We start from the raw sequence: 24,689 nt of genomic DNA on the forward strand, positions 1-24,689 counted from the left end.
GTGATTCAGAAAAGAGAAGAAAATATAATGGTTTTGCTTATTACGTGAGTGAGCCTCTGCCACCTTTTGAGCAACACAGTAAACCCTTGCTAATTTTATCCCAGCCATAGAGAACCTTGTTGCAAATCACCAGACAATGTGCATTTATGAGGAAGATAATAAGCATGATTTTTATAAAACCAGCTCTGCTCTATCAGCCAATGTACTGTCTCCAATTTAGTGGGACAGGATCATTTAATTCTGATTATAGTAACAGTTCACAGCACACTAGCGAATCAATTCGAGTGTATTCTGTAAAAATTAACGAGGATCCTGGAATTAGAGGCTAGCTGTAGATCTCTGGTATTGAATCCTTGCTAATAAACAGATTAGGGTGGCCAGGTGTTTGTGTAAATTACTTAGTTTGGACTAGGGTTAGTAACATTCGAATCAGCTGTGTTGTGGTTTACTTACCACTCATCCACCTTTTTTGGAAATCATTAAGTTCATCAGTCAAAATTTGATCAGCAGCATACCTAGGTAGCTGTAGCTTCCTCATTGCCTGTGTTTGTGACAGCTAGGTTTACATGGAAGCAGAGAAAACAAGCCGTTTTCATAACCTACACTCCGCGTTCAGATCCCTTCAGCTTGACCATTGATGAGCGTTTTAAATGCCTGTGTGTCTGCCCATGTCAGGAGAAGGCACATTTCTCTGCATTCTCTGTACCTTTCTTGTTGTCTGTACTCATTAAACATACATGAAATTGAATCATGTTTTGATTAAATTTAACTTAATTTTGTGTCTCTGTTATTGGTCCTGAAGCATCAGCCCCCATCAAACATTTAATCTTTGAAGTCTGTCTGGATCATGGCACCATCTGGGAGATGGGACTGCCTTGAAATGCCAACTTCTGGGCTACCACCAAGTGATCTCCCTTGTATGTGATTCCAAAAAGTACTACCTTTTGCAGAATTCTTTTCTGTAAAGGGCAGGATAGTAGTGGTTAGTATCAAAAGGTTGTTATTTTACAGTAAAAATTGTTAATGTGAGATTTCAAGAGAAAAACATCTAAAGCAGTTCATTCCTCCTTCTTCAATAGAACCATCTGTCTATGCTGCTAAAATCCTTGAACTTCTTAGGCCAGACAGAATCAAAAAGAAGTGTTTATTTGGGGGAGGAGACTATGGAGAAGATCAAGAAGAAAATAAAGGTCCGGGTTCTGGGGATGTTGCTGAGTCCTTGATGTCAGGCAAGAATCAATACTTCTCTCCAGCCCTGAAAGCCTTTGTTTCATCTGTAGCTGTGGCTTTGGGCAGTGTGTACTGATCGAGGACAGGCAGGGCGTCTGTGCCCATTTTGAGGCCCCTCCTTGGGTTTCACGGCTCCTTGCTAATTGCTTCTCAGGGGGCCACAGTCAGCTGCTCCTGCAGGGGCATCCCCAAGTCTCCAGCGCCCACAGTGTCTGTCACAGGCACTCTGGATGAGCTGTTTTCACGACTGGACTTGGCTTGGCCAAGAATGCAGGTTGTGATTTATCAACCCTCTAGACCACTCCTTTGCTGACATATTAAGCCCTCTCCAGCTTTATCCACTCTAAGCACTTTAATCCAATCTAAGTTGGTCTAAGACCGACTGTATTCAGTAGTTTATGTGCACACAGCACATTCATTCCATTAGAGCATCAAAGGCACTGTTTGAGGTTTTGGGGCTGGCTAGAGCAATGACCAAAAAAAAATTCTTCCTCTCACTCAGCTTAAATTCCACTGGGATCCTAATAACAACGGGCGGCTTGAGAATTGTTGCCTGAGAAAGTAGGTGATTGAACATGGCTTTAGAGAGATCCTGGAGAGCCTTGCATACATGCCCATGGCGTACTTGCTTTCTGAACCCTGGATTCAGCTTTCTTCAATTCTTCCTTTGTCCATCTTCCTTCAGTTTAGAGTGTGCATGTCTCATCTTTACGGGAATGAACAATCTCACAGCCCCTCCTTGCTACTGGCACAAGTTGATGGTAACCTCAGGGCCCCCTGCAGCATGGCTGGTCACCAGGCCGGAGTCCCAGTACTGAGATGGCTCTGAACTCTGCCAGAGATGGGGAACTGGGCAGTGAGGATGGGGAAAACGTGTCCATTGTTATCGAGGTTTTTTTCAGCCTGATCAGACACTTGAAGACATTTTAGAGATTTCCACCCCCCAGAATTTAGAGTTTTTCTGAAAGCATGGATCTGAGACATAATTAGCTGATACTGGCGACCCTTCTGCACCCTGATTCCCAGGAAATTTAATCAGAAGCTTTGGGGATGGAGGATAGGCTGGAGATGGACCTTCTTGAGGTGCCTGCTGGTCTATCTTTAGGGACATTGCTCCTCTTGCTCTTTAGAACATTTTTTCAGCCAGAGTGAGGTATTTCACTAGGATCTATCAAGGAATGGCAGCTAAGTGGCCCCTAGGATGTTTTCAGATTTCTGAGAACTCTTCACTGGCAGGGGAAGCACCATCTGTTCATTTCAGGAACCAACAAGCTATTTTAGATGTTACGTGTTTGTAGAGATGAAGTTTGAGACTTTTTTTCATGCTGCGCTTTGATTTTTTTTTTTTCTTTTCCCCTATGGTTTCCTTGTCTTTCTTCCCCTAGTTCTTGCTCCTGCTATCAGGACATGCATGTTCAGGCTCCATTAACCAGAAAAGGAAATGAAAGGTCCCCCTGTGGCAGGGGATCATCAGAAACCTCCAGGGGTTCTGTGTTGGCAACTCTTAAATGAGGCTTCAAAGGCAGAGGGTAGCCGTCTGTGATGATCTCTCTTGCCGATTTATGTTCTATTGACACTCAAGTCATAAAATGAAATACTCGCCATGCTGATTATTTACGCTTCCTCTGTTTAATTATAGTTTGAAAATGAGATCATCACCAAGCTGGATCATGAAGTCGAAGGAGGCAGAGGAGACGAACAGTACAAAGTGTTATTTGATAAAATGTAAGTGTTGATTAGCAGTGGGATTTATGTCTGAGAGACACAGAGACAGAGAGACCGTAATTAGACTACAATGAACTTTGTAGCCCAGAAATAATTAAAATGTGTTAATAATGGGAAATAGTTAAAATTGCACCTCTGTTGAGTTTCTTTTTCTGAGTGTGATTAACAAGGTGTGTATAATTATTTTTCAGCCTTCTGGAGCACTGCAGGAAGCACAAATACCTCGCCAAAACAGGAGAAACTTTTGTAAAACTCGTTGTGCGCTTAATGGAAAGGCTTTTGGATTATAGAACCATCATGCACGACGAGAACAAAGAAAACCGCATGAGCTGCACCGTCAATGTGCTGGTGAGTGAAAGGTTACTCACGTTTTTTCAGTTTTCACAGCACACCAGAAACTGAAGCGGGGAGTGCCCCAGCCCTTATCTATGACAGTCAGCCACGAAGCTTTCCATGGCAGAACAATCTCCTTTGCTTGTTTCCTCATCTGCTGCAGGGAAGGAATCATGAAGTCATCCACTCTGAATAAGTCTGTAAAATGGTCCCATCTCTGGACGTTTTAACATCGCTCTCCTTGTCATTGTGAATGATGAGTCACCGTATTTTGCAGCCAGGGCAGTGCCTCATGGATTACAGCCTTAAGGCTTTGTGATTAGGAGACTATAAACGCATGCTATGTAGTACATAGGCTGAATGGTGGCCTCAAAGGTAGATCCATCCCCCAGTCCTTAGAACCTGTGAATGAGACCTTATTTGGAAACAAGAGGCCCTGCAAATATAATTAAATAAGAATCTCAGATGGGATTATCCTGGATTACATGCAAGGGGAGGGGAGAGGTACTAACTCCAATGACAGGTGTCCTCATAAGAGACAAAAGAGGAGAAGACACAGAAACAGGCTAGACCTTGTGAAGATGGAGGCGGAGATGGGAGGGATGCAGTCTCAAGCCAAGGAATGCCTGGAGCCACCAGAAGCCTGAGGAGGCCAGAAAGGATCCTCCCCTAGAGCTTTCTAGGGGAACGTTGTCCTACTCACACCTTGATTTCAGATTCTGGCCTCTGGAACTGTGAGAAGAAACATATCTGTTGTTTTAGGTTTATGGTAATTTGTTACAGCAGCCACAGGAAACCAGATCTGGGCACCATGGAGAGCAGACGCCTGGACGACCTTGGCTGCTGCCATCTGTCTGCCTTTTGCATTCCTGCTGTTGCCCTGATACAGGAACATGGATTCCAGGAACTCCATTAGTACCAATGAGCTTTTGGGAAGCTTTACCACAAGCTCAGCTCCTGGCCAGCCTCATGGCTCTCAGCAGCCTCGTCACTCCCACAACCTGCCTCCAGAGCTCTCTGCTTCTCTCTTCGCTGCTTCTCTTATAAAGAACCATAAGGGCTGACTCGTGGCCATAGTAGGGTTTTCCTCAAGTTTCCTTGCCTGTCCCATGGCAGGAATGCAAGAAAACACTACTCCTGCTTTGCTCTACTTACCTCCCTTCTCTGCCTAGCCACTGGCCTCTGGATTTCAGAGTCGCCAACAACATGTGGATACATAGCCCTCACTGCCACATCCACCCCTTGTGTGGACTCGTGGGTGCTTTATGCTCATGGAAATGGACTTTCATGCCAGGAGGAACATGACACATCATTCACTCTTTAAAAAGCCAGAGTTGTGTGGATTAAAAAGATAAACGAAAAGGAATGCTTTCACTTTTCATCGACTATGGTATCAGTGCTGGATCTGTGCTTTGCCACGAGGAACTTCACAGCTAAAAGCTCATGAGCAGTCTTCGCCCCTTCATCGCATGGCTGGACAGCCTGTTTAGGCTAATGATAAACATTTCTCTAACAAGTTTTCTTTTCCTTGAAAATCTAGATATAAGGGACCAGTTTTTGGTCCAGCATGTAAAGAGCTTGCAAATTGTCACTCCTGTCCTCACAACAAGAAAAAAGCTGAACAAATTGAAAACAGTCAACAATTATTAGTTCCATCTTCTTAGATCTGTAGACAAACTTCTGACCCCAAACCCAGAGAAACAGGAGGATACAGAGAACCACAGAGTGGAAGCCCAGGAACGGAAACCACCACTGGAGCCAGTACTAGATTCCTTTTACCCAGTCCATCATGTTCACTTTCAACGTATTATTACAATGCACGCTAAAGACAAAAACACAGTGAAGAGGCAGAGCGGGCGTTAGAACCAGACTCTGATATGGCAGAGGTTTTGAAATCATCAGACCTGCAATTTAAAACAACTATGATGAATATCCTAAGGGCTCTAATGGGAAAAGTAGATAAAACATGAAAGAAGATGGGTAAACTATGTAGAGACACTAAGAAATCATCAAAAACAAATTCTGGAAATCTAAAACACTGTAACGGTGTGAAGAATGCCTCTGATGGTCTCATCAATCAACTGGACACAGAATCTGTGAGCTTGAAAAATCTGAATGTTTGCAGATACATCATGGTGTCTTAGGCTACTGTAGAAATTACTGGCCTCTGATGTCTGGCCCTGAGGTCTGGGCCGTTGCCGTGTTTGTCTTTATATTCACCTGGAGACTGACCAAGTGGTACAGCAGCAAGCTCTGCCCCAGGTCAGTTGGTCTGATCTTACAGACAGAAAAGAACCTGACGCTTGCTTCACTGTCTTCTTGCACTCTGACCAACGTTCAAAGCAATTTATTGTCGTGGTGCCTATGTGACTGACATGAAATAGGAACCATTATTTTTCTATTTGGGAAGAAATGGAGAACTTTACAAAATCCTTCCCTACTATGGACATAACTTGCTAGTGTTCCTTCTAATCCTCAAGGGGATCTAAGAGGCTGATAAGTGCCCAGAAGGAAGAATTATCAATAAGTTTATTAGTCTTCCAGCTTTGATGATTGAGACTTCTATTTGTTTTAAGCAAGATCTCTTATGCTCACCAGGACATGAAACAGTGGAGAAATGGTGGTGTGCTCTGAATATGGGCTCTTACTACCTGAATCTAGGGTCAGGAAACAAACTCTTGTAATAAAACCTACAATCACAGTTTCTAATGTGAACCTGTGTTCCTCTTTCATTCAGAGCCAGACTCAGTGCCCACGTACTTTTACTGTGGTCTGCACTTGCTCAGTTTTAACTAAGAAACACACCCAGGGTTCTCAAGATTATCTGACATTATTAACTTTCTTCAAATGGGAACGTCCTGAATCATTTGATGAAAAATCAAGTGTTCTGCTCTTAACCATCTCCTGGGGATGATAAAATGGAACCCAACTGTCACAGTTTTTTCATTTAGAAAATAAATCTGTGGAATAAAGAGAAACAAGAAACCAGAGTTTTAAAGATAGGTAGATAGGTCTCCTAACCACAGATACTCACTGCCCAGCTCAATTTCCTGGTCAGTTTTTCCCTTTTCTCCTGGTACTTTTATTACAGAAACAGTGTGTAATAGAGATGGATATGTATAACCATCTCTAAATGAATATAGATTTATAGATATTGGAGATGTATAAAGTATACTGTTAGTCACTAAGAAGAAATGAAGCCTAAAGTTAAAAAATTAAATTAATAAAATAAAGAACATAGAATTTACCAATGCTCTTTAAGTCTGTTGCCACGTTTCCTTTAGAACCAGCTTTGTGGTTTCTTACAAAACACAGTTAGTGGAACATTGTAAGTTGTGTAGGCTCCTTCATGTCCTATTTTCTTGCCCTTAAAAAAACAAAAATAGGACCGGGTGCGGTGGCTCACGCCTGTTGCACTTTGGGAGGCCAAGGAGGGACGATCACTTGAGGTCAGGAGTTTGATAACAGCCTGGCCAACATGGTAAAACCCCGTCTCTACTAAAAATACAAAAATTAGCTGGGCATGGTGTTGGGTGCCTGTAATCCCAGGTACTCGGGAGGCTGAGGCAAGAGAATAGCTTGAACCCGGGAGGCGGAGGTTGCAGTGAGCCTAGATCACACCACTGCACTCCAGCCTGGGCAACAGAGGTAGACTCTGTCTCAAAAAAAAAAAAAAAAGAAGAAAGAAAATGAAAAAGCAAGAGACGCAGCAGTCACTCTGCTTGGCCACCTAAGTCCCCAGGACGTCTCCTGCAAGGATGTCTGCATGTATGTTGGATCTTGGATGTATATTTGTAATGCTTTAACTAGAATTTCACTGGCAGCTCATAATCGAGCATCTTTAATTATTGGTCATTAATGTTGCTGAGTATCACTTAGTGCTTCTGTGCAGTCATCCACACGTTCCATCTCTGAGACTGGTAGACTCGTCATTATTTGCAGGTGCTGGTTACTTCTCTTCCTGGCCTCTTGACAAGGCTAATTAAATGCAGAGTGGGGTACAGTATTTTTAAAATCTTGGTATCTGTTTTAGTCCAAATTGGAAATATAATGCAGATGTCTGCGTTCTAAAAGATCAATGCCTAGCGGTGGATTGGAGTTGGGGGGCCGGTCCCAATGGGGTTCCTCTGGGAGCTGAGCTGCAAGCTTGGCACAGACGTCAGTCAGCGCTGGTGTGGGGGGACTTGAGAGACAAGGCTGCCCGCGGAGCCCAGGAGTGGGAGCACCACGTGAACCTTTACGTAAGAAACACAAAGGTTTTATATAGAAATTGGGATTGGAGATGAGTGTACTTCGGTTGTGGAGAGGTTTTGAAGTCCTAGGAAGGGAACAGGACTCAGCACAGGCAGAAAATAGAAGACATTTCGTATCTCCGAGAGAGGAATTAAGGTCGCATGATATTCCTGTTGTGAAATTGTAAAGAAAAATGATCAAAACCTTAGAAAGGATTAAAAATACGGGTACAAAAGGGGATGGTGTAAAACCGTAGCTTGTAAATACTGGCGAGTTTGAGTTGGAAATGAAGGGCTTATCCTCTGCCTTTGATGCAGATTCTCTTTGTTGCGACACTGAGTTGTCAGCTGAAAATATCCTCATTACTGAGCCGTGTCATATGAACTGGAGGACGTTAAAGTGTCACCGGCAACAAAACTTGAAAATCTTGGTGCATTTTTCTAAATGTGCCCCTGCTTATTTTCTAGACTTAGTTATCATTTCTTTTCAGAGACATCAATTGTAGAAGCAATGCTGGGTTTTGCTCATGAAATTCAAGAGCCTATGCCATTTCTTGGATAATTGTATGTCTCTGTAATGGTGATATTCACTAGTTACTTCAGGCTCCGATTCTAGGGGCTAACATCATTTTTAGGTGCTAAATTTCACATTGAAAGTGACTCTGATGTTTCCTTACCTTAGGCCTTGTGGGGTGACTTCTGTGCCTCTGGTGGCTCCTGTGTGAAAAAGATTTTAAAGTGTTTATGGAGATGTTCACCTTAAGAAATATAATTTTGATAGAAATGTTATTGCTCAACCAGACGATATTTTCCAGTAAATATGTAGAAATAATCCATTGGTTTTAATCTACTAACTAACTAAGCTTTCTCCATCAGTGTTTATACACAGGGGGCTTTTGCAGAGGCAGCCCTTTTTTTTAACCGTGGTTTGGAAGGTTTGTCTGCCTGGAACAGTGCTGTCTACCAGAAAGTTCTGGGATAATGGAAGTGTCTTGTGTCTACACTGTTCGATACAGTAGACTGGCCCCATGTGGCTGTTAAGCACTCCAAGTGTGGCAAGTGCAGCTGGGGAAGTGAATTATTTATTCAGTGTTAATTAAATTTACTTTACCTTTTAATATATGTGGCTACTGGCTAGTGTATTGCATAACTCAGGTCTGTATTATCATATTGCCTTTTTGTAGCTCTTGCTGAGGCTGGGCCCAGAAAGCTTTAAATCATGTTGATGATGCTTATTTGCTTATTCCCAAATTTGGGATATTTATTTGTGTATTCATTTATTCTAATGAGATTACTATAGCTAAGATATCATGTCTTCATGTCTTTTTGGGCAATACCTTGTTTTAATTAAAGACAAGTGACTTTCAAGTGGCAGAAATTGATTTTAGTCATCACAGTGTTCAGTGTAGAAATGTAATTGTGTTTGACTAGCAAAAAAAAAAAGTGAAGAACCGTGTAAGATGGTTTTGCAATTTATGTGAATTTATGGTTCTGATCCGGAGCTGGGTCCATTTGGATGTGTTTGACACAAGATGAAGTATCTTGAATTTTTATTGTGCATGTGATACCTTTTGTGGAACAGATTTCTTAAAACAGTATTATGGTTTAACTTTTCAGAATTTCTACAAAGAAATTGAAAGAGAAGAAATGTATATAAGGTATGTATGCATCACGCTTGTCTGCATGTTAATTATAAATAATAATATATGTTGTATGTTTACGTATGCTAAGAAATGTGTTATAGCCACAAAGGTTTATTTTGTAGAAAATTGTGAAACGTATAAGGTAGAGTTTGGTGGAGCTCCCAGGTACATTCTCAGCTCTTGTGTAGCTTGTCCAGACCAGTGCAGAGTTCTTGGTGGTCACCATTAGCCAACTCAGAAGCAAAACTACAAATAATTCTTTCACAGCGTTTTGTACCTGTTGACCAACTCATGTGGCCCTTTTGCAAAAAGATAAGAACATAAATTTTAATGTTTCACAGTAAGTTATATGATCCAGTGAGAAATCCGGTTATAACTTTACCAGACATAGGGGAGTTATAATTTTTCAGTGTGCTGTTAGTTAACTGATGCCACAGTCCCATGTTTTTTATGTCTTTCTTCCATGAAGAAGAGAAACATTTTGCATTTCCTGCTGGATTTTGCTCCCCTACTCGCCTTGCTCCCTGGAGTGAGGGACTGTGATTGAGCCCTTCTCTCTTGGTTACTTCTAAAGTCTAGTGTCAAATAATTAGCAAGATTACCGCTCTGGAGACTAGAAGGATGTAACCTATGCGGCATGAGTTTTTAGTGATGTGTTTATTACACTGAGTGTGATTGTCTACTTTTCTATTTCTAAGATTGTTTTTACTTCTCCTTTTTAAAAACATACTATGTGAATTTAATAACTCAGTTACCTTTATTTCTTTATGGCAAAGAAATTCTTTTGATCACATTGATTGTAATCATTGGAGCTCTTTATTCGGATGGATTTGTATTTTTACGGATTTTTTTGTACATTTGGACTCAGTAGAAATGCAGGAAATCACAATCAAGCATTGTGTGTCTCATTAAAAATGTTTAAGGGAAAATGAAAAGGAATGAAAAATTTGAAGGAAAATTCTACCTTTGTGTATCATCTTTATTTTTTTCCTGAGTTTTTCTTAGTGCTTTCTATACCAAAAATTTTTAAGGCATTATAAATTATGAACATTGTAAAAGGAAAGTGTAGCTGTGATTTACTGTTGAACATAGAATTTAGCTCTTGCAATCCTCAACACAGATTATTTAGTGACATTTTAAGGACATACCTCTGTTTTATTGTCTCAGGTATTTGTACAAGCTCTGTGACCTGCACAAGGAGTGTGATAACTACACCGAAGCAGCTTACACCTTGCTTCTCCATGCAAAGCTTCTTAAGGTAATGTCAATTACCAGTCACTTTGATGATTCTATTGTTATAAATTCTAAGCGTATTCAGAATTGTATTTTTCCATGGCAAATTTTAGTGGCCTATAACTTAAGTTTTTATGAAATTGACTAAATAAATGCAAGGATATGAACAAAAATATTTAGGAAGTACTTTGATTAGAGATTTGTCCCTGCTGAATGCAGATTTAATTAGATGTCATAGCAGGTGATCACTGAGCATTATAAACTCCCGTCACTTGGCTGTGAGCTGACAGCAAGTTAGAGATTCTACAATTCCTTGTTCAGGACTCCAGGACTCCAGGATGGTGGAGAACAATATCAAGAAGGAATTTTCCTGGTGGAACAGCTAAGAGATAGGATGAGACATACCCCTAATTGTCTTAGTAAAGAGTCGGGGACCAGATCATGACTTTTCACTCTATCATCAGTTCACGTTGAGACCTCCTGCTAGTGCTCTCTGCCTGATTCTTCTAAAGAGTGTTGCTCCTAGCACAAGTCTGGCATGACAACTGTCTACTCTTAGTGGTTCTTTTATTATTCAGATGGCTTCAGACATTGACTTTCTTTGTTTACAGTGACATATGGATGGATGGATGGATGGATGGATAAATTGCTATACAGCCTCTAGTTTTATATTTCACAACTTCAGCAAGTTATTAGATGATCTTGCTCATGACATCCTTATAAAAATTTGAAAAATTATGAACTGGATAAATAAGAACAGTTACAAGAATTAGAATTTAGTTTGGTGGCATTCCACAAAGACTGCTCATTCAAGGAGTCATGTTTCCAAATCCAGGCCAGCCTCCCAAAAACCAAAAATGTAATGAAAGAAAACCAGAGAAAATTACATTAAATGGGCATTCAGTAGTGTCAATTAGGTAATAGGAGTTAAGGAAGACATTGTGTTATGGAGTAAAACTCTGGTAAGACTCTTTCCGTCTTTGGCCCGATCCTGAAATTTCTGATAGTTTCTGTGACACAAATATACACAGGCTGCCCTAGAGACGTGTGAGCGTGGAAATTTGCCTCTGCCTGGAAACAGCAGTGTCTGTTACAAATAAAACACACAGAGCTCAGCTCAGTCTGGAGGGGCCTCATCAGTTGTCCTCCTGAGGCTGGCTGTCTGAGGACCCATTTGGCCCCGTGCCACATAAGGCTCTCCCAAGGAGCATAATTTATGAGGATGGAAATTTCAGTTGGTACATCTGATACCAGCTATCCCACTATGAATTCTGATGGCCTTCATTTATTCAAAACTCAAATTTCAGTAACAAGGTGTTTTTTGCAAATGTGAAGATATTTCTTTTACCCCAGGGAAATTAAAATGGGGTTGACAAACTGCTCACTCAACCCTTACTCCGTCTCTCATAGAACGTAAACTTTTATATGCATGTGTGAATGTAAAACATATATATGTGCATAAAGCATCATTTGTTTAATCATTAGATTTATTGAGTACAGATGGGTTTGTCACAAACTGCATGATGGTTTGTTTCACAACTCAAATCGATAGGCCCAATTGCATTGTTGTTTCCCCTGAGCTTCTGAATTTTCCAGTTTAATGGGGAATGCTACATAATCTCTCTCCATATCTTTTGTCCCATTACATTTTGCAATTTTTTCTAAATATGTTTTGATATTACTGTAAATGTGAATTCATGCTAATCAACTCACTAAAGAACATGATTTGTGTTGTTGCGAAAATTCTTCAGTATGACAGATATATTATTGTTTGTTAACTGAAAATCCTCAAATAGAATCTTCTCTTTTGGTTAGGTATATCTTTCGTCAAAACCAAGAGCAATAAAAACTTTAGTTTTTCGCCTAGCAATCAAATTATTACATCTCCATGTGGAGGTGGAAGGTAGAGAGGATTTTTGCTTCCCTAGTCAACGTTTTCATTTGCAAAAGTGATTTAAAAATGCAAGGAAGTCATTTGGATTCTGAACTTGCTTGTTCTTAATTTATTTTATTGTGGTTATGTTTCAGAATCTAGTTTTACTTTTATTTTCCATCCTCCAATAAAAGTAGACCAATTTATGTTGTACAAACTTCAAAGTTAAAGAGTTTGTCCAATTGTGATGGAGATATGCAAGTTCAATTTTAAGGTGAAAAATCTTGCAGACCACTTAAAGGCTTCTCACTCTTGCCTGACCTTTCTGGAAAGGCAGAGCCATACAGGGCCTGTGCCCTGTGCCTGGGAGCCCTGATGTCCAGCGGGAGGTGCTCCCCAGCCCGTGGTTTCAGGAAAGTGGGGCAGGACCTTTGCTAAGACAGTAAGCAGCTGACAGAGCCTTGCCCCGTTGCCTGGACCCCAGCTTCCCACTTAGTGCCTTTGCAGCACCTTCCCTGGCCTGGCTGAAAACAGGGTCAAGCTCCCTCTCCTATGGCCAGCAATAAGCAAGCCCATGCTCACCGTGTCCTCCTGTGAGCCTCCAGGCTGCCCAGTGGGAGCACATGCCTCCTGCCCTTAGGTGCCCGTGGAGTCTTTTTCGCAGTGTTCTTTTTCTTGTTCTGTTTTTTTTTTTTTCTTCTTCTTCTTGTGGAAGGGTCTTGCTCTGTTGTCCAGGCTAGAGTGCAGTGGCCCGGTCCTAGCTCACGCCGTGTTGTTCTGTGTCATTATTCTCTAATGTAGAATCGCACCATCCTGGGGGTCAGGCATCTTCCGCCTCCTCTTTGACCTAGTTTGTGGCACACAGCAGGTCCTCATCAAATAGCTGCTGAATTTTATTGAACCCTATACTTAATGCCACCGATGTGTTGAGCCCAAGTTCAGGAGCTGACACGTTGTATCTGTCAAGTGGCCTCGCCTTCCCTCTGGCATGTCTCATCGTGCATCTTCAGCTCACACGCCAACTGCACCACTGCTTCCAGGAATACTGGCCAAGCCCTGACTCTGTGCCCAGCACCTTGCCTATGGCTGATGGTGCAAAGACACCTCCCCATCTTTAAGGAGCTTGACAGCCTTTCTAGTCCCTTTCTGGGTGACTTGTGTGTTCCATGTACCATCTTTGCTGTTGATTAAAATGCCAACCCACGCAGCACCGAGACCAGAGCCCTGGGGTGCCACTCTTAGGATGGCCCTGGATCACCTGGTTCCTGATTTGTCCCAGGATGTTAGGAGGTGTCATTTGCAAGCTGCCAGTTCTGTGCTTTCCAGAACCTGCTGGGTTTTTCTTTTGTCTGAACCCCACTGCAGCTGTGCCTCCCCCAAGTCTTTTATGCCTGTCGGTATGTCCGGACAGAGGCTCTGTCCTGGCAATCCCCAGCCTGTTGACAGCAGCCACACGTGTCTCCAGAATCGCAGCCCACACGCGTGTCCGATGCAAAGCTCACACCGTTCTGACGTCCCTGGGTGTGTCCGCCTCGGGTCCGCTCATGCTCTGCTTCTCCCTTAGTGGTCGGAGGATGTGTGTGTGGCCCACCTCACCCAGCGGGACGGGTACCAGGCCACCACGCAGGGACAGCTGAAGGAGCAGCTCTACCAGGAAATCATCCACTACTTCGACAAAGGCAAGGTAAAACACAAAAAGCAATCGTTCTTGTTTTCCTCTTTCCATGCACCTACCTGCAGCGTTGTAAACACGTTTTTTAGCATGTGATTTTTGCAGAACCAGAAATTTATTACAAATTGTATATTGAAATGTTTTATGCATGTTCCCTCAGCTTGCGCTTAAAAGTAGAAATCTTTTTTTAAAAAAAATCAATAGCCCTTTTATAGATGCTCTAAAAAAGCACCAAGTATTTTTATAACCCTTACCAGAGGGAACTAAGTCTGGAACACTGATTCGGAGGTGTTTCCGTGCCCACAGAGCTAATGTATTCCTTTGACATCCTGCATCTTTCTGTTGTCACGGAAGAATTAATCCCATGGTAGGATGGATGTTGCTCCATCCTGGTGGCTTCTAGTTTAATTGGCTTAAACAAAATTATAGATTCCACTTGACTTCCACTAAAAGGAAACCTGCTGTCATTTTAATCAGCCAGTATTATATTTGATCACTGTAGTTCTTGTGATTAAGATATGCAGTAACTATTTTTTAAAAAAAAAAAAAGGTGTTTCAATTTCAGAAGTTTTTAAAACCTGCCACCGGAGTGACATTGGAACTCCTTGTTTGGTTTCATCAAGATTCCTAACTCATTTCAGAACCTGTTTTCTTTTTCTTTTTTTTCTTTGAGAAAACTGACTAGCACACTTCATGAAGGTACCGACGTTCACATCCTAGGGCTGCTGTAGCACAAACTGGGTGGCTTTCAACCACGGGAATGTATTCTCATAGCTTAGTGCTGGGAGCTGCAAGGTCACGGTGTTGGCGTGGCCGCCCCCTCTGAAGGCTGCAGGGGAAAATCTGCCCCGTGCCTTTTCCTTTGCGTGTGTTGCTGGCGGTCTCTGGCACTGGTCATCTGTAACCACATCGCTCCAAGCCTTTCCTCCGTCATCACAGGCCTTCTCCTCATGCGAGTCTCTGTCTCAATCTCCTTCTCGTTAGGAGGTACCAGCGGTTAGATGAGGGCCCACTCTCCTCCAGCAGGTCCTCATCTTCCCTTGATTACATCCAAATACCCTGTTTCCAAATAAGGTCAGATTCAGAAATACCAGGGGTTAGGACTTCAAATATTTCTGGGGACACAGTCCTACCCACAATTGCACTGATGCCCGGGAGGGATGATGGCTGCCCCTTTTTGTGGCTGTTGATGTAAACCAAACCCCACTGAAAACAATGACCTAACAGAGTCCCCGTGGTCACGAGCTTGGGATTCTGCTCACATTTGGAGTAAGCGTTGCTGCATCCTTTATTTGTCCCTGCCATTCTTGACACAGGGAGAAAGTCTGACGTTTTCAGAATGGCATGTGGGCTCCCAAAGGCTGCTTGGAAATAAGGATCAGAAATGTTCTGTGAATTACACCCAGTCCTGTAGTTTAGGGGTCCCCAAACCCCAGGTCCTCAGCCTCTGGTACAGGTCGTGGCCTGTTAGGAACCAGGCCGCACAGCAGCAGGTGAGCAACGGGTGAGCGAGCAAAGCTTCATCTGTGTTTACAGCCCTTCCCCATCGCCCACATTACCACCTGAGCTCCGCGTCCTGCCAGATCAGCAGCACCATTAGATTCTCACAGGAGCATGATGCCTATTGTGAACTGTGCATGTGAGGGATCTAGGTGCCATACTTCTTATGAGAATCTAATGCCTGATGATCTGTCACTGTCTCCCATCTTCCCCTGATGGGATCATCTAGTTGTAGGAAAACAAGCTCAGGCTCCCACTGATTCTACATGATGGTGAGTTGTATAATTATTTCGTTATGTGTTACAATGTAATAATAATAGAGATAAAGTGCACGATAAATGTAATGCCGTTGAATCATCCTGAAACCATCCCCTACCCCAGTCCATGGAAAAATTTTCCTCCCTGAAACCAGTCCTTGGTGCCAAAAAGGTTGGGGACTGCTGCTGTAGTGGAACAGGATATATTTTTGTTCCACTTGAATGAGAAGCTTTGAGGATTAGGGCCAATTACTAAACTTGTACTAGGTTAGCCAGGAGAATCCTGTTTCTCAGCAAACTGGTAAAGAAATGGAGCAAATGCAGCCATCCCTTCCCCGCAGTGGCTTCTTGGCTCCAGGGTGAGCAGTGCTACAGAATGGGCAGGGCAGGAGGCAGGGACCCCAGGGTGGCCGGGAGGCCTGAGGGCCAGAGGTCACCAGACTGAAGGAATATGTGCATTTGTTGATGGCTGTTGCCGGGCTCTCTTTGTGGCAGCAGATCCTCTGACCAGCGTTGGCTCCCGCGACCTCTCCACCCTCATTCCTTCCCTTGCCCTCTGCATTCCAGCCACACTGGCCCCTCTGCGTCCTGAAATGCACCAGCCCTCCCTAACACTGCCCAGCGGGTTTCTGCTGCGCTGCCTTGAGGACATTGCTTGTGTCAGTTTTCCTTTTTCTGCCTGTACCATTTTGTCACTTGAATTAGCTTTTTCTAAGCCAGGCTTTCTCAATCTGGGCACGATTGGCATTCTGGGGTGTTTCTTTGTGGTAAAGGACCACGCGTGCATGGTGGACTCAAGGAATGTCTCCCTGCAGTGCCCTGGGCTTACTCCTTCCTGTCTCAGCTTAAATGTCACCTCTTCTCCAGCCACGGAAACATCCTCTTTTCTCCTTTATGGCGCCCACTATCATTTGCAATGATAGATTTGCTTGTGTGTTTCTTTAATGAGTTCCCCAGTAGGCTCTGAGCTCTGTGAAGACAGAGCTTCACACGTCGATTCCCCACCATGCATCTAATGCTCGGAACAGTGCCTGGCACACAGCACTTGCTCATTACGTTATGGACGTGTGTGGAAAGAACAAACAAATGAATGAAAAGTCAGCATTTAACAATGCTTCCTGACAGATGAGAAATGCTCATGTATGGCAGGACAGGTGGCCTTCAATAAATGATAAATCAAAAAAACAGAGTCTTTTTTTTTTTAGCAAAGGTAGCCAAATATCTTTTTCTACATTGTGATAGTTCATCAAAAAAATCACATGGAGGGGCAAAACGAATGTGTTCGCTTCAGAACAGTGGTTCTCAACTGAGATCTGCAGGAGGCATTGTGGGTTCTCCTGACTGGGGGAAGAGAAGGTGCTGCTAACCCTCCAACAGTGCACAATGGCCCCCCACACCAGAAAGAAATAGCCCAGAATCCCTGTCGTGTCCAGGTTGGGAAAGCCTGCCTTAGAAAAAATGAATTCAAGTGACGAAATGGGATGGGCAGCTAAAGCAAAACAGACTCAAGGAATGTCCTCAGATGTCCCTGTGTTTTGGTGGAGACAGAACAAGGGCTATGGCAAAGTGATCATTGGCTGGCCTTGAATCAGAATGAGTTTTAGGAGGATTCTCTTCATGGTAGTTGTATTGATAAAACCGATGGAAAAGCCACTTCTGAATATCCATAATATTTCCACGAGAATGTTAAAAAGGAACAAAGCCTCCTTATCCCTGTAAAACTAAAGTGAGACGAAGAACAGGTGCTGGAAAGAATTTGATAAAATGAAACTTGAAGTATCTGAGTGATCAGCTGCAAGGCAAAAAATTCATTTTAACATCAACAAGCATTACATTTTCTGGGAAAAAGAGCAGTAGGAAATAATTCATCTTCTGTAACAATCTGGATGGCCTGCACTAGAGTTTGAACCTCTCCGAATCGCCATGGCTCCAAACAGCACAGGTGTGTTTCTCACACATGCTCCGTGTCCTCCTTTTCGCTCGGAACCCAGGTGAACAGAGGTTCCACCACAGAGGAACACAGCCGGAGAGGACAGCAAGGAGTCCCCAACCCTGGGGCTTCTGCCCCAAAATGACAGTGTTCATGTCGTTGGCTGAAGCAGATCACATGGTCACCCCAGACTTCAAGGGGTGGAGAAGTGCCCTTAGGGGCAAGTGAGTGTGAGCGGCACCCACGTGCACCACACAGCTCGTTAGACAGGTGAGTCGGGTTCCAATCAAGAGCACCATCCAATCTACATTAACAAAAGTTCATCTAGAAATCCCCTAAGTATGCATGTATTCTGAGAAAGACGACGTCCACACTAGTCTCCCAAATAACTTGGCTTCCCCGGCAACTAGAGATGTGAGAATAGCATCTCATAAAACTTGTTGGGCCTCAATCCTCGTTTCTTCGTCATGGAGTTTGCTCTTCCGTTAAAGAGGGGGCTTAGGTAGGCAGGACCCTGCAGGAGAAGCAGCCTGAGAGAATGGGCTCCTGACCCCCGTGACTGCAATGTGGGGAATCCCACCAGGTGGCCGGTGCAGGAGGAAGGGAGTCACAGGAGAAGCTCAAAGTGTGACATTTTGTGCCAGACTTAGAATCACTTTTGTTTAAGAAACAAGGCTGAGGCCTGAGTATCCCTGGCTGCTTTGGGGATGTGCCATCATTTGAGAAATAACGTCCTCCTGCCTTTCCTAAATGCAGTGGAATGACAAAGGCCATGGCTGAAGGTTGAGAAGCTTGAAGTTGGGAGGGCCCAGGGCACACCTTTCCACACTCCATTCCCAGATTGCAATTATCTCGGGGGAAAAATACTTTTTAAATGGTCCACAGGTCATCACAGGCCTTAGTGGGCAGGTGACACAGCCCAAGGAGACTTGAAGGAGGGCCTTGATCCGTGTGGGGCCCTGATATGGTTTGGATCTGGGTCCCTGCCCAAATCTCAAGTCGTTGTAATCTCCAGTGTTGGAGGTGGGGCCTGGTGGGAAGTGATTGGGTCATAAGGGTGGATTTCCTCCTTGGTGCTGTGTCGTGAGAGTGAGTGAGTTCTCGTGAGATCTGGGTTGTTCAAAAGTGTGTGGGACCGGCCGGGTGTGGTGGCTTGTGCCTGTAATCCCAGCACTTTGGGCTGAGGCGGGCAGATCACCTGAGGTCAGGAGTTTGAGACCAGCCTGGCCAATATGGCAAAACCCCATTTCTACTGAAAATACAAAAATTAGCCCAGTGTGGTGGCAGGCACCTGTAATCCCAGCTACTCGGGAGGCTGAGGCATGAGAATCGCTTGAACCTGGGAGGCGGAGGTTGCAGTGAGCCGAGATCGAGCCATTGCACTCCAGCCTGAGTAACAGAGACTCTGTCTCAAAAAAAAAAAAAAAAGTCTGTGGGACCTCCCTGCCTTCTGCTCTCGGTCCTGTGCCTGCTTTGCCTTCTGCCATGAGTATAAGCTCCCTGACGCCTCCCCAGAAGCAGCTGCTGCCATGCTTTCTGGACAGCCTATGGAACTGTGAGCTGATTAAACCTCTTTTCTTTATACATTACTCAGTTTCAGATCTTTCTTTAAGCCCTCCGAGCAGCTGAGCACCAGAGAAACCAGCTCTCAATTATTCGGTAGGACTCTAACCCTCACTGTTGTCCAGTACTGAGTCCTGAGCCACATGCGGCCATTGGGCCCGTGGGAACCATCTTTCTAAGATGAAGTACAAAAAAACAAATGTTCTTATGGGCTGAGATGCATCCCCCCAAAATTCCTATGTTGAAGTCCTAACCTTCAGTATTTCAAAATGTGACTGTATTTGGAGATAGGGTCTTTAAAGAGGTAATTAAGGTAAAATGAGGTCATTAGGGTGGGCCCTAATCAAATCTGACTGGTGTCCTTATAAGAAGGGGGATTAGGATACAGACACACACATAGGGAAGACCATGTTGAGGATACAGCAAGAAAGCGGCCGTCTACAAGCCAAGGAGAGAGGACTCAGAGGAAACCAGCCCTGCAGACCCTTTGATCGCAGAATCCTGGCCTCCAGAACAGTGAGGAAGTGAATGAATGTGACTTGAGGCCCCCAGTACCCAGTCAATGCTTCGTTATGGCAGCCCTGGCAAACTAATACCAATACCAGGTGTCTCATTCATTTGTTTGTGTAGATTTCATGTTGAAATAGTAATATTTTAGATAGAGTCAATATTACTAAAATTAATTTTACTCTTTAAAAGGTAGCAGCTAAGAAAAGGAACAGTCACAGATGTGGCTCCTATTGGGTTCCTGTTGGACGGTGCTGCTCTGAGTCAAAGACTTTGCTCTTGTTGAGCACCAAGAACATCGTCAGACCAGCACTGCCGCCCACATGCGGCTGGGAAGCGGAAGCTGCCCACTGTCCTGTGGGGCCTCACAGGCAGCCAGAATTGCCTGCGTGCCTGTTGGTATCTACTCCTTAGACTACAGGAATATTTAAAAAGCTAAAATATTTCTGAAAGAGTTACAAAATGGGGACTCAAGTCTGGAAAGAATAAAATGTATGTCGAAATGGCAAGGAAAAAAGCATGATCAAGCATGAGCACAAGCACCAAGGGGTTTTTTTCCTGTGACTCAATGTCATTTCTGTAGTGATGAAACAGCTGTCAAGACTACGGCAGTTACCAGCGGGAACCTGGAGGGAAGGGTGGCTTGGGAGTTCTCCCGTGGCCCTGAAGGAAATACAGATGAGGCAAATAGGAGAGAGGTAGAAACAGGCAGCTGCGAAGATAAAGTGTAAGAAATCAAGAAAAAGCAGCATCTCCTTGTTGGAGCAAGACAGAGTTTTCTGATACCTATTTTATTATTAAAATTTAGAATTATGCCCCTTGGTGATGTTGTTTTCATTTGTGCTTTGGACAAATCCCATTATAATCTCATTTTTCATTTCCCGGGCTTAGCAAGGATAAGTCACGTTTGCTCTTCAGGATCTGTCTGTGCACGTTCCTTAGGGAATGCGAGCCTTCCCTGCTGACAGACTGGCTCTAAGATCTGCACCGTCTTGACCCGGTTCTACCTGGGCCACTTCTGAACAACTCAGGCCTCTGGGCAGAAGCCCTGCTGCTAGATCCAGTTCACTTTGTGTCTCCTTGTAAGCTCTCGGTCCCTCTCACCTGGGTCTGTCTGAGATGCCTACCCACTCTCCTCCCCAAGGCCCCATGCCTGTCTGCACCCTTCTGCTCCTGCAGATAGATAGCAGTCTGGTTTCTAATAAAGTGGCCTCTGGATCACAGCGTGAACTGCTTCAAAGATGCCCAAACCTCAGGGATTCCCCCATCTCCTCTGCAGGCAATCCAGGCCTCTCACCTAGCATGAGGCCCCTTAGAGTAGGAATCGAGCCTCCAGATGTACCCTCTCATCACCCACAGCATCTGGCCTTCTGAACATGCCCTCTGATCCCCAAGCCCTTGCACCTTCCCATGGTCTGCCCGGGCGTGGACCAGCTGCTTCTTGCTGCTGTCTCGTGTGACGGCTGCCATGACGGCTGCCTTCTCGCCTTCTGGGCATATTTCACTGCTCTCAAACTTTCGTGGCTTTTGGAGTTCACTGGGGAATCTTGTTAAAATCCAGATTTTGATTCAGCTGGTCTGGGGTGGGCCCCGAGGCTCTGCATTTCTGAGAAGCTCCCAGGTGATGTCCCAGCTGCTCCAGGGACCATCCCTGAGTCCCCAGGGCCCGTGCTGACTTAAGCTCCTGAGAGCAGAGGAGCAGAGGCAGTGGCTGTGGCTGCCACCTCTGGATCTCCCTCTGAGGGAGCTGTGCGGTGGCCTGGGTTCCACTCCATTTTTTTAAATAGCTTTTTAAAGAGTGGTTTTAGGCTCACAGCAACATTGAACAGTGAGTACCGCCAGGTCCCAGACACTCCCCGCCCACACACATACACAGGCATGGGGCTTTCAGGGTGGTCATTCGTTAGTGAGTTGAGCACATTCTGGCCAGCACTTGAGCAAACAGCACACGATCAAGAAGGTGGCCGTCACTCAGACTTTCCACAAAGTTCCTTATTTGGGTCATATTTTGTTTGTTAATGGATCTTGCTTCCTGAGCCAGACTGAGCCCCCAGGAGGACGAAAGGCCATGCCTCCCACCTCCGCACCCCCAGCACCGGGCCGGGGGCAGATCGCACCCCACTCTGCCACGTGCCGCATCGCGGTTGGGTTTTGTCAGTGTGCTCCTTTCCCAAGGCTAACGCTAACTTGACTGTAGCACCACGTTCACTGCAAAAGTTATGGATCAGACAGAGACAAATTCTTGCAGGAGCAGGGCTGGATTTTCCTGTCTAGAATCTTGTATGTTAAAAATAACAATCTTCGTCCAAATGATTACAGCAGTTTATTAAGTGACCCAAGGGGCAGACAAGCATGCAGGGAGGGCCGTCGGCATCCACAGAACTTACCGACCTGACTGAGGGCGCCGCGTGCACCAGGCTCACGTCCTGAGCATGTGCCCGCAGCCCTTGGAGTGTTTACAAGAATTTCCTTGGTTCGATCTTACATGTATTTCATTTTAGGGGAAACAATGCAATTCCGGTTTTACAAATATATTGGGGTAAGGAGACTTAAGACCTCAGTTAAGCTTGGAGACCAGCGATTACTGGGGCTTGCAGTAATCTGATAAAATGGAAGCCAAGTGGGACGTCAGTCTGGCAAAACCATGACCCAGCTACAGCTCCACTGACCCAGCCTGTCTCCTCGTGGCCCATTTCCATATGCAATTAAGGAAATCTTCATTACGTACTTACTCTGTGGAAATATACACCCTAGAGCTCATTCACTGTTTGAAATGTCTACAGCTTCCTAGGGGAAATAGGGGCTTCCAGAATCCAGGACAAGCTTGCCTCCGGACAAGGCTGAGCAGACTGTTAAGGGAGCAGGGGTCTCCATCCCGGGCCCCCTGCGATGGCGTCTGTGCTCCCCAGGAGAGCGGGGGCAGGGGAGCAGGGAGAGACGGGAATCGGGTGATATTAAAGTTTCTCTGCCTTTGTGCTTGGAAACCAGCAAGCAGAGTGGATTTGCTGCTGTTTTATATTGGACACGGGCTTTTGAATGATGTTCTCTTATCTTTCTGTATTTCTTCCCCGCGGAATCATTCTTCTGTTTTTGCTTTTCCACCATTTTTTAAAGTTTTGAATGTCTTTCAGCCTAGCTCTTGGTTTCTTAATCTTTTTCTTTCTCTCTGCAAAATGTCATTTCCATCTGTTTCCATTTTCATTCTTTTACGTTTCTTCCTTCCCGAGCTAATAATGACTCCTTGCTCCTTTTCCGCTCCATTCTTGCCACCCGCCTGAGTGTGCCCCAAAAGCCTTCTGTTTGGTTTTATCATGGCAGACCAGTGTTCTTTTCTGAAGATGCTCTGAATTGTCTGTCTTATTGTGTTTGGTTGAGGCCTAGTAATTTTCGATAAAGCCCTTAATCCAAGTACTTCACTGAAAATTACCAGGCTTCTCTGTGGAGGATGAGAGTCGAAAATAGAAGTCCTTCTATAAGGAAAATGCAGTCAGAGTGAGACAGTCAGTATTAGCCAACACCAGCCACCTCTGAAATCAAGAAACAGCCTGGCAGGTTGACAAATGCGATACATAATTTATAGCCCAAGTGATATATGAAGCCCTGTGACTCTTTTCAGCTGGAGCTCTGTTGTATTTTCCCTTAAAATAACCTTCCCTTGACAAAGTTCACACTTTGCCTTGCACCAAAATAAAAAAATAAAAAATAAAATAAAATAAAAAAGCATCTTGCATCATTGTGTAAACTAAAAATAGGAGTTTGGAGCGAATTTCCATTTTTGGTTAAATGTTTGCATCTCTTTTCCAAGTATTTGGGGTGAAATTTTCTCATCTTCCAAGTTTCCCTTTGGAAACACAGTTGTTATTAAGAGGGATTGCAGGTCAACATAATGAAGCTATCATATGGGTTTCTTGTGGGCATTTCTAGAATTTTTGAAAGTGTGATATTAGCAGAACCTATTCAGCCAGAATTTGGCCTGAATATTCAAAGAGATCATATGTTCATTATGATTTGCTCCTATACAGTAATTTATGATCAAAGCATGAGAAAGTCCATTTTCGAGCCAGTAACAACACTGCTCCCTTAGCTTATGTGGGATCACTAACAAGCTTTTCCTCTCAAAGCCCACAGTGTGCCCAGTGCCGTCCTGCGCCATGAAATACCAAGATGGAGCCGGGCCCACCTCGAGGCAATTCTAGCATCAGGGCTCTCGTATGAGCAGATAAATAACAAAACCCACCTTCCGCCCATCACACAGGCGGGCGGTGGGTCTCCCTATCTCACAGGTGCAGGAGTGATGCCTTCTTTTGGAGAGCTAGAGAAGACTTCACAGAGGTGGTCACATTTCATGCTTCTTGAAGAGTGAAATTAAGTTTGCCAGATGATGGCTGGGAGGAACGGGAATTTCAGAGTGTGAGAATAGCGCCAGAAGGGGAAGAGCTCCTGATGACATCTCGCTTTTCCGGGGAAGCATAGCCATTCTGGGAGATAGCAATGCAGGGGACTGTCTTCGTCCCTTCATGCTCCTATAACAAAATGCCACAGACTGGGTGGTTTATAAACCACAAATTCATTTCTCACCATTCTGGACCTGGGAATTCCTAGATCAAGGCACTCACAGATTTGGTGTCTGGAGAGGGCCTTCTGCCTGCTCCACATAAGTAGTGCCTTCTCTGAGTTGTCATGTCCTGGCAGGTGTGGGGGTGCTCTCCTGGGCCTCTGTTTTGAGGCCACTCATCCCATTTGTGAGGGCTCCACTGTCATGACCTAATCACCCTCGAAGGCCTCATCTCCTAATACCAACACCTTGAAGGTGAGGATTTCAACCCGTGAATTTGAGGGAGACACAAATATTCGGAGCATAGCAGACATTGGAGCTAGTTTGTCAGTGGCCCTGTATTGTCTCCTGAAGATTTGGCTTACAAGGACCTAATGGAAATTTCATGAAAGTAGAAAGTAATGATTTCATTTTCCTCTTTTCAGCGGGTGATTCT

General features: G+C 44.3%; 1 protein-coding gene across 4 annotated transcripts in view; it reads left to right on the forward strand.

Moving 5' to 3' along the window:
- DOCK1 (dedicator of cytokinesis 1) overlaps window positions 1-24,689 on the forward strand; it is a 547,152-nt gene that overhangs the window by 464,206 nt on the left and 58,257 nt on the right. For all 4 annotated transcript variants that reach the window (XM_024253415.3, XM_024253416.3, XM_054523055.2 and 1 more), the window contains exons 34-38: window positions 2,870-2,955; window positions 3,147-3,303; window positions 9,138-9,178; window positions 10,331-10,421; window positions 13,834-13,953. In XM_024253415.3, the coding sequence (XP_024109183.1) occupies window positions 2,870-2,955; window positions 3,147-3,303; window positions 9,138-9,178; window positions 10,331-10,421; window positions 13,834-13,953 (495 nt within the window). The remainder of the gene's footprint in view (window positions 1-2,869; window positions 2,956-3,146; window positions 3,304-9,137; window positions 9,179-10,330; window positions 10,422-13,833; window positions 13,954-24,689) is intronic.

Source organism: Pongo abelii, chromosome 8, assembly GCF_028885655.2.
Source record: "Pongo abelii isolate AG06213 chromosome 8, NHGRI_mPonAbe1-v2.0_pri, whole genome shotgun sequence".
Lineage (NCBI taxonomy): Eukaryota > Metazoa > Chordata > Mammalia > Primates > Hominidae > Pongo > Pongo abelii.